At 29.1% G+C, this 13,948-nt stretch overlaps 3 protein-coding genes across 12 annotated transcripts; 1 reads left to right on the top strand and 2 right to left on the bottom strand.

Annotated features, from left to right (window-relative positions):
• Positions 1–48: 48 nt before the first annotated feature.
• SCAR (wiskott-Aldrich syndrome protein family member 3 SCAR) lies at positions 49–10,450 on the bottom strand. 8 transcript variants are annotated; one of them, XR_001476280.2, is made up of 11 exons: positions 9,661–10,217; positions 8,681–8,910; positions 6,943–7,286; positions 6,654–6,807; positions 6,450–6,564; positions 6,154–6,186; positions 4,798–5,090; positions 4,416–4,726; positions 3,920–4,336; positions 3,510–3,833; positions 49–2,651 (listed from the first exon to the last, which is right to left on the bottom strand). XR_001476280.2 is itself a non-coding variant. In XM_015328776.2 (11 exons), exons 4-11 carry the CDS (start codon positions 7,214–7,216, stop codon positions 3,652–3,654), a joined length of 1,779 nt encoding a protein of 592 aa, XP_015184262.1. In that variant the 5' UTR covers positions 7,217–7,286; positions 8,681–8,910; positions 9,661–9,786; positions 9,872–10,217; the 3' UTR covers positions 49–3,651. The 8 variants fall into 8 exon arrangements, 7 of the variants coding, with proteins under 7 accessions (XP_015184262.1, XP_015184297.1, XP_015184303.1 ...); XM_015328776.2 differs by having other exon boundaries at positions 49–3,833; positions 9,661–9,786; positions 9,872–10,217; XM_015328811.2 differs by lacking the exon at positions 9,661–10,217 and adding an exon at positions 10,302–10,450 and having other exon boundaries at positions 49–3,833.
• A 76-nt stretch (positions 10,451–10,526) lies between these two features.
• LOC107070577 (uncharacterized) lies at positions 10,527–12,136 on the top strand. Its single transcript, XM_015328908.2, has 3 exons — positions 10,527–11,085; positions 11,181–11,499; positions 11,619–12,136. The coding sequence occupies exons 1-3, from the start codon at positions 10,738–10,740 to the stop codon at positions 11,696–11,698; spliced, it is 747 nt and encodes a 248-aa protein (XP_015184394.1). The 5' UTR covers positions 10,527–10,737; the 3' UTR covers positions 11,699–12,136.
• On the bottom strand, positions 11,750–13,920 carry LOC107070566 (mitochondrial 2-oxodicarboxylate carrier). Of its 3 annotated transcripts, XM_089170519.1 has the most exons (7): positions 13,527–13,898; positions 13,133–13,404; positions 12,959–13,065; positions 12,817–12,879; positions 12,423–12,713; positions 12,207–12,352; positions 11,750–12,099 (listed from the first exon to the last, which is right to left on the bottom strand). In XM_089170519.1, the coding sequence occupies exons 2-7, from the start codon at positions 13,308–13,310 to the stop codon at positions 11,979–11,981; spliced, it is 906 nt and encodes a 301-aa protein (XP_089026645.1). In that variant the 5' UTR covers positions 13,311–13,404; positions 13,527–13,898; the 3' UTR covers positions 11,750–11,978. The 3 variants fall into 3 exon arrangements, with proteins under 3 accessions (XP_089026645.1, XP_015184372.1, XP_015184380.1); XM_015328886.2 differs by having other exon boundaries at positions 13,133–13,899; XM_015328894.2 differs by lacking the exon at positions 12,817–12,879 and having other exon boundaries at positions 13,133–13,920.
• Positions 13,921–13,948: the final 28 nt, after the last annotated feature.

Here is a 13,948-nt window from a genome sequence, read left to right on the forward strand (position 1 = left end):
GATGATAATTTATTTAAAAAAGAAAGATCAAACCATCAAAAACCAAAGTACAGCTGATGATATTTTCGAATTTATTTGATTCTGTACAGTTTTACTACAAATTTGTAATTATTAATAATATAATTATATATTATAATAGCAATTATTGTTCAAGTAGTACGTTTCTATTTTTGTAAGATCGATATTCTTTAAGTGTAAAAAGAGAAGTTTTTATTATCGCAATGACTTCGCAGGCATAAAAATCGACTTATTGAACATAATAGATTTATCACGATGCCATTATTTATTATTGGCACTTTTATTATTTTTTTATATTCGCAGAATTCATGTCTTGAAGCCATTATCCATATATGAAAAAATGAAAGTATGAAAATAAGGTTGCGAGTGAATTCTGTTCGTAGTTGGAGCATTCTTATTAGATGCTAAATTTACAAAGCGTTTATCGATTAGAAACACGTGTTTACATAGAGACGTCACATTTTATTTTGGTTTCCTCCTAATGCAAGCAAGAAAAGATCAAAGTTAATACGATCCATAGGACCATTGAGACTGTGATCTTATCTTTTTCATTATTCGTCTTGCTAAATGAAAACAATGATTTATCACTTTTGGGAAATCGCTAGCTTACATTGGTATATCGTAATTTTACAATAATTTAATGTTTATAGCTTCATAGAAGCGTAATATCCTTAAAGCAAAGAAAAAGGATTCTATCTTTTTTATTTGTTTTCTTCTGAGAAAGATAAAATCATTTTGCTAAGCAATATATCAACATATTACGACATAAATATATATATATATATATATATATATATATATATAAGATTTGCGTGCTGCATTTGTACACTTCTTTTCATACGTGTCTCTCTCTCTCTCTCTCTCTTGTAATTTAAGGGAATAATCATTTCTTTTATACATGTATATCATAATCATCTTACGTTCAGTATATGATTATCATCCAAATACACCAAAGTTGTTTCTAAATCGCTGAAAATTGGCCACTTTCATGCTAAAAATATTTAATGAAATCATTAATATGATATATGTAAGAATGTGTCTATGATGTATCATTTGTTATTACACTTTTTAATAACAATACAGGAAGATCGGCCAGATTTTTTGAATAATTCTGTAAGCCGAGTAAACCACTGGATGAAGGATGATACTTTTCCATTAATATTTCTACCAAATATCTATCTATATTGGGATAGATCTCTACTGGAACACGTAAGATCATGCGATGATGCAACCACTATTTACCCCTAACTTTAGTTAGAACATCGATGCAAAATAAATTACAGATAGCTTCTTTCAAACAACATTAATGTTAGTATGTAATAATAACATATTCGGCATAATATTAATTACATAAATGTATACATTAGCTAATATATCATTTATATATATATACCATCATGTCGTTACATTTAATTATACATTTAATTTTATAATATACTAGAAAATGTTTCTTTTTCATTTTTATTAAATAACAACTTCGTTAAATCTTACATATAATGGAGCATTTGTTTCATTACATATTCTCGATATATCTCTTGATAATACAAGCGAAAAATCCGATGACAGTCTCTAACGCTATGTTCCTTACAATAGACGTGGAAGATTATTATTATTATTATTATTATTATTATTATTTTTATTAGCAAGACCGTCGACCGAATGTTAAAACTCGATGTACCATTATCGTTGCGGTAGGACGCACACACGACAGATTTTCTTTCTTTTTATTTTTTTTATTATTTTTTTTATTAGAGCGTAGAGAAATAATATATTGTCCATTCGCCACATAATTTTGTTTTTATTCGAGTTGATCATCATCTGGCGAAACGGTAACAAATGATTGTTAGATGTATCACTCATTTGTCAAATTGATTAACTCTATAAAATAAAATGTATTATTTTTCATTTACTTTTACTTTATGTATTACTTTATTTACTTTTGTTATTTAGCTGTGTTAAGTATAATTAAAAAAGAACTTTTTACTTGTAAAATACAAAAAGTTAAGCATTTATCCAAGTGCTTTGGCACTACAATTTTTAAATCATTCTAAAAATAGAGTTAATCACTTTGACCTATGAATAGCTCATATATCTCACATAGAAACTATCTAATTATATTTATTAGTTCAAAGTATAGTACTTTACAAGACTTATATATGACACGAAGGAAAAAAATATAAACTCTGTATTTTGGCTTTTTTTCTTCTCCTTTTCATATATATATGTATATATGCATGTACGTCCTACTTAATAGCATATAGTATCATATATATATATATAATGCAAAGTTTATCTATGTTTCGTGAAAATTGTATCATTAATATCATCGTTAAACAGTCCAATTGAAAAGAAGTATTTGTTAACTAAACTTTATTGGTACTGTGGAATGTGCCAAGAAGGACATCAATAAGTCCCTGACAAATATCAAGAAATACTTTATAAAAGTGATACTTATACTTTTTCTGTGTGCGTGTATATCCCTTCTATCTCTTTTTCATTTTCATTTTCATTTTTATTTTCATTTTCATTTTCATTTTCATTTTCATTTTCATTTTCTTTTTATTTTTATCTTTTTTTTTTTGTAAATTCAAAGAATGTCTTCTTCGTTATCTTTACTAATACATTAACATCATCTGAAATCATTTGATCCAAAATTATTCGTACGTGTGACGTTGGAACCTTGCATAAAATGAAACATATAGTTTTGCAATATCGTTATATTTCTAGGATACACAAATATATTTTATTACTCGGTTTAATCACATCGTCATATCATGATTATAAATGACGATTGTGTGTGTGCAAAATAATGAAAAATTCATAAAATATATTTTATTATTTATTGATACCTTTTATAATAATATGTAAGAATCAATTTATAATTTGTAATTTCAAAGAATATACGATCAAAGTTATTAAATGTACAAGTTATACTGGTATTGAATCCTTTAATAATTTAATTAATATTTATATTATTTTAGAATTTCTATATATCCTAAGAAAACACGATGTGTGCGATCATGTTATATTGTTAAATATAAACTTTGTCTCTTATCTAGCCTTCTTGCTGTTCTATCAATTATATATATATATATATATTGTTAATTAATCATAAAATTTAATCTTCGTCATAAAAAAAATATGAAACAAAAAACTATAGTATTCTTTCATTGTACTGTATATCGCTTTTTAATTCATAAATTACATCTGTGGCAAGATTAAAACATACAAAATACAAAAATAAACAAAAATTAATCTATGAATATGCAAGGTTCTTTGGTTTTTTATTTCTACATGAATAATTTTAGTCGTATGATAAAATCAAAGTTCGTCACACCCAAATAGAGTTAATTTTATATACGACATATTTATTAATTTCTCACGTTCTCGTAGTATATTATCAAATGATTTCTAATTTCACTCGTGCATAAGTTTTATTTAAAAAAAAAAATTAAAAAAAAAAACGAAATATCAATAAACATTATGCTTACTTTATGATCTTGTACTTGGGTAGATCAATTCGACAATTCTGATTATTGTAGATGATCCAAATAAAATTCATCAAGAAAATAAAAAGGTAGCTCCTCGGTCATTTCTTTAGGAGACAGTGGCAGCAGATGGAAAAGAGGTGGGTCACGTGAGATTCGTTTCTTGTTCGCCCCATCCTTCACTGTCGCATTCGCTTTCCGAAGCTGAATCACTGTCACTAAATTCGACAGCAACACGACGAGCCAATATGGATGCAACATCGTTCAATGCATTAACACGTTCTACTTCCTTCTGCTCGATTTTTTCTACTTTTCTTAATTTAATTCCTAAGTCATTCAAAATGAATATTTGTTAATTTATATGCGTCAAGATTAACAAATAAAAATCAAATAAATTTCCAAGAATAAATTACCATCTCTTATCGCTTTAAGTAAATCATTCCTCGGATCTACCAATGGAATATTCGGATTGACGGACTTTCGTAATTGTCCATCGATACTTTTCAATGGTTTTAATTTTGGTGGACACATGGCTATCATTTTGGCAATATCTCCGTTCGTCAATGGTACTGGTGGCGATGTACCATTAATTGCTGGCGGTGGAGGTGGTGGCGGAGGAGGAGGAGGAATATTACATGGCGGAGAAATAGGCCTTGGTGGTGTAGGGTCAGGTGTTGGAGGTGGTGGTGGTAAGTCTTGAGAGACGGGATCTGTTTCGTCTGTACCAATTTGTGCCGAGTGATTTGGTGGAGTAGGAGTCGAATGATGACTCGGTAACGGACTGTTTGGACGACTTCCACTTCTATTTAATAAATGAGATGGTATTGAACCTAAAACATTTATACTTTTATTAGTTTTGTTTTTTATATATATGATAAAAGAAAAAAAATATTTTTAAATATAACACACCATTCATAGAAGGTGGAGACATCGTTTCTCCTGGAGGAGGAGGAGGTGGTGGAAGCGTATCTCTACCAGTGCTCATAGATCTCCCTCTGGTAGGAGTATTATTAGCTGAGGCTACCGTGGGAGTTGAATTACTAGAAGTATTGCTTGGTGGAGCAGGAGGTGGTTGAGAAGGTCGCGATCTACCACTTCTACTGGGTGTACTTTGTCCACCTGGACTTTGATAAGTTTCGCTACCTTGTTGGCCTTGACCAGAAGCATAATGAGAACCGTATACGTTTTCTTCGTAACCATGAGAAACAGAATTTGTTGCCCTATAAAAGAATAATAAGTGATAATCCGTTCAAATCTTATAAGATTTATCTAATAAATTAACGTTACGTACCTGTAATGATCAGAGGAAGAAGGGCTATACAAGTGTTGCTCCTCTGGTGGATAACTTCGTCTAAGTTCAATACTGTTTGGTCTGGGTGGTCTTGATTCGGTCACAACCATCCCCATCATCGCTTCATCAGTCATGTTATGAGGTGCTCTATATTGAACCCCCTGTGTTGGCATTATATATTCCCCATGACCAACCGCTAATTGTCTCTGCCTTTCCCTTGTATTATGAGGCTGTCTTACGCGCTTCTTGTGTCTACCTCCACCACTACTACCTTCGTTCCGTGGTCTATGAGGCTATAGCGTAGAAAAAAAAAATATACATATATCAAAAAATATTCCTAGTTGTTATTCAAGTTTCCCATTTAAAGATATGTTTGCATGAAAACAAGCATAATCATTTCAATTTGAAGGAACTCTTTTGACTGATTGAGCTTCGTTAAAAACACGAACCATCGTCTTTATTGGTTTTTATCATCTATTAAATATATTTGTCCAAAGTATATATGTGTGTACGTATGTTAGTAGTGCTGAATCAGTCAATAAATATGCAACAAATATGTAGGAAATATGGTTTCCTGTAATCAAGAATCACACGTGTGATGTTAAATAATATCTTACATCGTTGTGATATCGTTCGTAAAGATTGATCGCGATAAAGTTTTATTTCCTACATAGAAAATGTGACAATTGAGTTACGAAGATGAAGGATCGATAATTGATTGCGTAAAACCGATACATCATAATAATCATAGACCCTTGTGAGTTTTAACATTCAAAACTTGCATTACTTGCAAAAAGGACAGCGTTGCAACGATCGACAAAGTGATAATGAAATGTGAATATTGTGTGACATTTTATAATGTACAAGGGAATCACCCGAGTGAAGGAGTACTTTTTTTTATTAATCAAAATCATCAGTTTAAGAAAAAGAGTGAAAAAAAATTATAAACTCTCGAGTGAAGTCCTTTGTTAGCACTGACATATCAAGGGATTTTATATGAATCAACAGAGATCAAGTGTTTTTTAAAGTCGAAAGTAAAATCGGCTTGAAACAATTGATCTGTGAAGAGCAAACACTAAAAATGAAAAAAGTCACTGGCTTTTGCTATTACCTAGGGCATAAACTACAAACTTTGAAAGCGAGCAACTAACGCAATTTCTAGTCAGCTTAAAAAAGAGAGAAATAGAAAGTGAAAAATAGAGAGAAAGAGAAAGAGAGAAAGATAAGTGGTTAATGATCGGATAAAACCACAGAGAAGTGAGACTGATGAGTGTGTGACTGATCAATTATTATTTAGTATTCATGATTTAACAGGGGAATAAAATAAAACTACAAAGATCCAAATCATCGACTTGCCTTTCTGTATGGTTCGGCATATTCTGTTTCAGTCTATAACGAACGGGATAGAGTTCCAAATAGTTAGCAATTACAATATCAATATATACATACAATATTGAGAGTTTAACTTATATGTTTCGTGCACCCCGAAGGCACATTAATGTGTCTTTACAAAAATAACAAAATTAATCTCAAAATATAAACTATAAAATAAAAATTAGTGAATACAATTCTTCAAAAATAATTGTACATATAAAATTGTATATCGAGGTGCACGCGTTAAAAAATAAAATGTTCCAACAATGATAATTTACCTTTTTCCCTCGATCATGTAATTTCTTTTCAGTATCTTTTAACATCTCTTGACTCCATAGATCAAAGAAATAATTTGGATCTGTGTAAAACTTCAATCCATCTTTTCCATCCTCTCTGAAAAAAGAAATTTCATCAATCAATATTTACTTCTATTTGACTAAAATTCTATAATGTTTTAGCATCACACACAAATATATATGTACCTATAAATGTTGAGCTTATCTAAAGGTGGTGGTATGTCGCATTGACGATAAGTTTCTAACATTGCCGTTGGCATCGATTCTCTTGAAACTACTTGTTGATCAAAAACAATTGAGCTCTTAAATGCTTTCCTCATGTGTATATCTTGTAGTGACACTAAATAACAAAAGTAATCAATATTAATGTTAAGTTATATGACAATACTCGTTTAGAATAATAACAGTAATTACACGTTTATTAAATAACAAAATAAATCATTAATTATAAAATATTTTTAGGTGGACCACCAACCTTCCTCGACATTGCTATCAAGTTGAGTGACTTTGACAGCTAATCGATCTATCCTAGCTTGCAAAGAATTTGCCCTTTCACTTAACGCATGAGCTTCTCTAGTCAGCTCTGCAAAAAGATCTTCGGCATGCCGTGAAAGGCTAGAAAGTTGTCTAATGGTATTAGCCAAAGTACCATTAGTAACAGCTTCTAATTCCGATGGCAATGGATAATCATCCGGTATTGTCCCACGCGCAACGTGAACAGGTTCCACCAATCTTTTTGGTAGAGGCATTTTATCGATTAATTTTACCTTACGATCCTTTTGACTAGGCTTCGTAAATAATTCACCGTTCTTTTAGAATCTGCAATAAGAAATTTTTATATTATTAAATCTTTTAGATATTTTTTTATCTATTTCAATTTCTCGATTAACTTGTAATAAATGATAAAAGATAGAACACAACGACACACAAATATATATTATAGACAGGATATTTCAAAAGTTCCTTTTGATAACTTTGTATGCTTGTATTTTATTAACAAAATATTATATTTTTATTAATAAACTATTATAATATTAATTTTGATTGTTATTTTTTTCTTTTCATGGCAAATAACTTTTAAATCATCCTGTATATATTATTATTATTATTATTATTATTATTATTAATTTATTCGAGTATTTATTTGAAAAATAAAAATAAAACAATAAATAAGAGCCAAGTACGATCGAGTTACGTTAAATAAAAGTCTAACGACCTGCGAAAGGCGATACTCGCGGAGACAGAAAAGGAAACGTTAGGATTAATATACGCTTGAGAGCATCTTTACAATCGTTTCTACGGTGTAGAATTCGAATGTACTTACTTACATATAACGGATCGTGAAGTGTTAGATACTGGTATTTATATGCCATGATCGATCTATACTTCGCAATCGCTTAAATGCAAGGTACTATATAAGGATAGGAAATCTAATATCGCGAGATTTTTATCTTCGTTCACCGTAAGGAATAAAGATAAAATTATAGGAATGGAAGGACAAACGATATACATCGTGCGGTTAGCAGCAAATATACGACGATAAATGAAATAAATAAACCAATTGATAAAAGATATTTAAGGTAATAATAAATCAATACATATGAATATATTCAAACATATATAAGTAATAAATAAATGTTAGCTAATAGAGAAGAAACAATCAAAAAATGTTTAAAAGGAAATTATAATTGAAAATAGTGTGCCATTTATTATTCTACAAAGTAAATATAATTTTACAAAATAAAAAGAAGATAAAATTGATAAAATAATCTAATTTATTGTTGAAATGTCATAAAACTTATTGTTATTTAGTGGCTTTAAATCTAATTATTAAATAAATTTGTTTTAAATATGAAAGGTTCAGTATTAATCAAATGCTTTTATGATAAAATGTTCAAAAATTGCTTTGGTTTGTGAAAAACTCATATAAGAATAATATGATTTTTTTATTACATTAAAAGTAATGAGTTGGAAATATATATTAATATAGAGAAGTTCAAATTACCACTAAATGTTTAAGTATTTGCAGATAATAACTAATTGCAAGCTGACTAGTAAGAACAAGGTAATTCACTTTAAATTAACTTAAATTCACTTCAAAAGGAATTGAAAAAGATTAGAAGAACGTTTAACAGACTTTATAAATGACAAGTAAGTAGAAGACAATAAATAATTTTTGACATATTTATTTAGAATTAATAAAGCATTCATACCTCATATTCTGAGATTAGATGATGACATAATGCAACTGTATGTGAAGATACAAATCCATAGTTTGTTAAACTTTTTAAAATAGTGTTCATTACGGTACAAACATTTAACGCAATTCCAACGATATAATATCACATATAAGTGAGCATGATTAATTACAGCTTCGTCCTCTTAAATCTGCCACTACTGTCATGGCGGAACACTATCTTCCCTTCTTGTTCACATTAAACACCTGTTAGGAGAAATAAGATTGACTATATGAACACTTCAAAATCGTTAGAAACTTTTTTCTCAAAAATAAGATATTTTATTCATGTCAATTGATAAAGAGACGAAATCACCCCCTACGTAGCTACCACCCCGGCGGCCATGTGTCACCCTGTAATTCTGTTCCCAGCCTCGCGATGGCGCTTTGATCCCCTCCCACCTAATTCTTTCATGTAACTATCTTTTTTACTGATTTTATTAATCGCCCGATAAAACATATGAAGCTATCAACGCTTTTATTTGCAACTACATCCTTTTTTTATCTATTTATCAATTTCTCTATGCAGAATTTTGATATTCTTTAACATTGTTATCTCACCTTAACTAAAATTCTACCGAGTTATTGCTAGACTATAAACATGATACTGTCGAGTTAAAGAACATTGAAAATCAATACAGAAGGAAAAGCGTTAACTAGATATATGTCATTTCTCTTAAAATCATTTTTAAATTATATCATCGCGTTTAAACATGTGCAAAACGAAAGACTAAGAAATTCTTTTCGTTTCGATTCGCCATATTTTCTCTCGCCCCACCTCTCCTCATTTAATCTCATCTCACTTCACCAAAGCACTTCCTTCTTTCTTTCCTTCTCGTTCTCACACTTAGCCACGCCCCACCCCGCTACGCCTACTAATGTAACTTTTGTCTTGTATCAACTGCCAAGACGTGTCACGTTCTCTTGCGAGACTTCTTACACCCATCGTTAACTCACCATATTCAGCATGGCTAACTTCACGTATACGCATAATGTCGGTCAACGTAGTACGATCATTGAAACGTACCACACCCCCACCCCATTTATAATTGCGTTCTTTCAACGATAAGAATTCATTAACTCCTATAAAATTAATAACAACAACACGTTTTCACTAATCAAAGATGAATATCCTGTTAATTTATTTCATTCGTATTTAATTTCTTACGTTCAATTTATTGTTCTAATCGTAAACGTTCGAACGCTGTTTACCACGGCGCTGTTCTTTTCAACCAACCGTGGACAAACCGAGAGACCAACCAACCGACCGAATGACAAGCAACTGACTGAGTTACTCCCGTTACATCAATGCAACACACACAAATCGAAATCGCGGGAAATTTTGAATACAAATACTTTGATTATTCGATTATTTTTTTTAAATCATTTTTAATCGATATTATTAAAAATGATACTATATTCAACCGATATTATATTATTTTCCTTTTCTTTTTTCAAATGTGACAAGATTTTAGAATATTATCTTGACAAATTATTTTCGAGTTAAAAAAAGTGTCGTATCATGTAGCATGGGATTAATTATTCAATTGCCTTACATCAATATATGTACTTCGTTATTTCATTAATATACTCTTAACCTATAATTTCACCACTGCGTATAATTGTGCGTTGTTTATGTTTAATTTATAAGTAAAAGACATGGATGTTACTTGACATTATTATTTTTTAATGACTTTTCACAGACACAATAATTTATTATTTATATTTATACACTTTTATTTACACAACTTCGTAGTAAGAAATTTTAGAAATTAATTAAAAATCTGTCATGTCAGCCATTTAAAATTTAACGTCACTTCCGGTTAATTTTGATACTTTCCCATCTTTATAATTCTGTTATCCTAATATATTTTGTTTTTGTCCTAAGTTTTTATAACTCGACGAATGTTCAAATTTCTACCAGTTAACATAAAAAGGATTAAGAATAACATATAAAGGATAAAAGCGCAAAAATAAAAAAAATAAATAATATCTGTTGTTAACCTAACCTGTGTATTTTTATATAATAAAAACATGAGTAATGTGAAAAATCATAGCAAAAAAGGTCGAGGAAAACATTCACAAAAGAAAATCGAACCTATAGAAGAACCTAAAAAAGAGTCAAGGTTATTAGTCCAGCCTAAACAATCTTATGCTGCATACGATATTGCAGAAACTAATGATGACAGTAAAGATTTTGAATCTCTCATAAAGATGCCAACTTCAGCGGATGGGCAGCTTGTTCTTAAATCTGAAAAGAATTGGTCCGCTGATGTATTAGGATGCTTTGATTACTTTACTTTAGATTTAAATTTAGTTTCTGCTGCTATGAAATGCATTCCGTTTAACGAATGTGTTCAAATAGAAGATAAATATTTCACAGTAAGCGTTTTCATATAGACATTAAACATAATATGTCTTTATGTATTTGTTTAATGAATAATTTATGCTTTTTGTATAACGTTTTAATACCATAGGTTGATCAATTAACAAGTTTTCACAATGCTGTTAAAGAAGGAAAAAAAGCTTATAAGAATATTTTGTCTAATTTAGAAATCTCTGATTCATCTGACATAACAAATCTTAATAGATCATTAGAGAGTAAAAATGAAGAGCAAGTAGACATGAGTTTAGGTTTTAAAAAGACTATGAGTGATAATAAAATAACTATAGCTGAGGAACAAAATAAAAATGATGATACAGAAGAAGATTTAGATTTCTTATTATCTCTTGAATCACCTACCTTACAAAGTAATATAAAACAAATGCCTTTGCCAAAAATACAATTTAAAAATGGTAATGTAATGTTTAAAACAATTTTTAATCAAATATATAGATTCTTTATTTTATTAAACTTTCATATCATTGAATTAACTAATTTATTTTACTGATGATTTTTAAATTTTTATTTTTAGGTTTCAAAACACAGTCTGCTACTTTATCGACTAAGTCAAATGATTTTGACACCTTATTAGATTCAATATTAGGTGATTAAACATGAAATTTGTGTTTTTTGTTATGAAGGAATTCTAAAAATTCAATAAGATTAAATATAAATTGGAAATTATTATTACAGTTATTACAAAAGTTACAATTAGTGGAAAGTATTATTACAAAATAATTACAAATTTTCTGTAATAAAGTACAAAACTATTAGACCGTTAATTGTTATGGTAACAAAATGCACATTTTTTATTATACTGTAAAATAATATGTATTACTTATTGATTTACTTAATGTTATATTCTTATTGTACACAGCATCATATTTAGAAATCAATATGAAAACTTTTCAGTAAGATAAACATGCATATAATCATAAACTACAAGCATAATAGCTCCTCCTGGGCCCAATCTCAATACCTTTGGCAATAAACCTTTGTATAAAGCTTTAAATCTGAAATATAAAAAAAGAACTAATAAAATATAAATAATTTTTAGTATTCTATCAATTTTTAGGCAACGTTTAGCAAATTGTGTGCAAATTTACAGGTAATACCATACCCTTCATTTTTATAAATAATACAAATAGTATTTAGTGTTCCTTTGTATTGTATATTTCCTTGTGGTCCTTGTATACGACTTTTAGCTACATCAAAAGGTATATTTAAACAAGAAGCTACCGTTCCTGACACGAAACCTAAACTGACCTAAGCAATCAATAATATTTTATTAGAAACATAATACAAGAAATGTTCATAAGCATTATATCATAATTACCTTAGTTCCAAATTCGAGCAAAGGATCTTTATTTACTGGTATATAATTTTTTACAGAATGATAAAATCCAAAATAAAAAGAATTAAATACAGCATTTCTCATTATAGTGGCAGACAGTCCTCTGTAAAGTCCATTTAATCCAAATCCATATTTTGATATAATTTCTCTTGTTACAATAGCAGTCGAAGGTCTTCCAACACGATTCGATTGTTGTTTTACTTTAATAACTTCAAAAGGATTTACTAAAACACCCTCAGTAACTCCAGCAAAAAAGCCAGCACATGAGAATGTCTACAATAATTTTTATGTTAAACTTCTGTTTTAGAGAATATATAAATATATAAATATACATATATATATTAATAAAAATAATGATTCAATCAATCATTGTTACCAAAGGACTAGGTGACGCAGCACCAAATAAGAAGAATTGTTTGTATTGTTCGAATGTAAAAAACTAAAAGAACAAAAATTATAACAAATAAATCATAATATAATCAAAAAAGATCTTTATTACTAAATTATTCAATACCTACTTTTACTGCTCTTTTAGGTGTTTCTACGATAATTGGCGGAAGCAATCCTTTCCAAAGCGCAGTAACACCTTCAGATTTACACATCTTATGCATACAATCTATAATTCCTATAGCAATAAGCAAGAGCATTGAATAACTGCTTTAACATAATTCTTATAATCGCGTTATAAATACCTGTGTAGTAGGTGGCATCTGCTGCTTGCATTCTAACTTGAAGTTGAAATCGTGTTTTAACAAGATCCATTGGATGCATTATACAAACTTCAACAAAGCCTGCAGAACCACCGGCACCAATTTGTATGACGCCTTCTTTTATCAAACTCCTTTGCGGATGTACTTTTTGTTGATACATCTTTTTAGCTTTTTATTTTTAACATCTTTTATAATATCTTATTAATATCACAATAATCAACAATTTTTATTCCTTATATTTATAGGAACATTCACTACGAATAAAATAATATACATAAATAAACCCATATATATTTATATGATGTATTAACTAAGACTGTCTGAAATTAACAGTATCCATTGTAAGAGAGCTTTTTCTTGAATGAAAAGAACTTACAGTATACTCGGGATTTTTCTACTATGAACACATGCTATAAATGTGTTTACTGACTTGCAGTCTATTTTTACATTTAACAATTCTAACCTCTGAAACTTTTCTAACTATTTTTTCAGAACAGTTTCTTAACAAATTTCATTACACCAAATGTACAGTTAACTACTCGATAAATTTAAATAATGAATAAGAAACTTATATTAAATATGTATATCATTATATCAATTATCTTTTTAAGTATAGCAAAAAATTTTTCACATACAGCATTTCTTTATCATCAATGATAATGCATTTTTAAATAATAATATAAATTACTTTATCTTGCATATTGCGTAATTGCACTTTTATTTCTAATTGTAAGAGAATAAATGAAAGCACTATTACAAAATAAAATGATAGATAACTAATAAATAAACAAAAGAATA

Source organism: Polistes dominula, unplaced genomic scaffold (genome assembly GCF_049000335.1).
Source record: "Polistes dominula isolate Pdom_NZ unplaced genomic scaffold, Pdom_raw_medaka contig_15, whole genome shotgun sequence".
Taxonomy (NCBI): Eukaryota; Metazoa; Arthropoda; class Insecta; order Hymenoptera; family Vespidae; genus Polistes; species Polistes dominula.

Bases quoted from the DNA above. Each gene is read 5' to 3' on its own strand.
- SCAR (XM_015328811.2), bottom strand. From the start codon at position 7,216: ATGCCTCTACCAAAAAGATTGGTGGAACCTGTTCACGTTGCGCGTGGG. The intron at 4,727-4,797 runs GTACGTAACGTT...ATTCTTTTATAG, and splicing joins TCTTCCTCTGATCATTACAG to GGCAACAAATTCTGTTTCTC. The intron at 3,834-3,919 runs GTAATTTATTCT...TGAATGACTTAG, and splicing joins ACTTAAAGCGATAAGAGATG to GAATTAAATTAAGAAAAGTA.
- LOC107070566 (XM_015328886.2), bottom strand. From the start codon at position 13,310: ATGTATCAACAAAAAGTACATCCGCAAAGGAGTTTGATAAAAGAAGGC. The intron at 13,066-13,132 runs GTATTTATAACG...TTATTGCTATAG, and splicing joins AGATGCCACCTACTACACAG to GAATTATAGATTGTATGCAT. The intron at 12,880-12,958 runs GTAGGTATTGAA...TTGTTCTTTTAG, and splicing joins CACCTAAAAGAGCAGTAAAA to TTTTTTACATTCGAACAATA.
- LOC107070577 (XM_015328908.2), top strand. From the start codon at position 10,738: ATGAGTAATGTGAAAAATCATAGCAAAAAAGGTCGAGGAAAACATTCA. The intron at 11,086-11,180 runs GTAAGCGTTTTC...TTAATACCATAG, and splicing joins TAGAAGATAAATATTTCACA to GTTGATCAATTAACAAGTTT. The intron at 11,500-11,618 runs GTAATGTAATGT...TTTTATTTTTAG, and splicing joins AAAAATACAATTTAAAAATG to GTTTCAAAACACAGTCTGCT.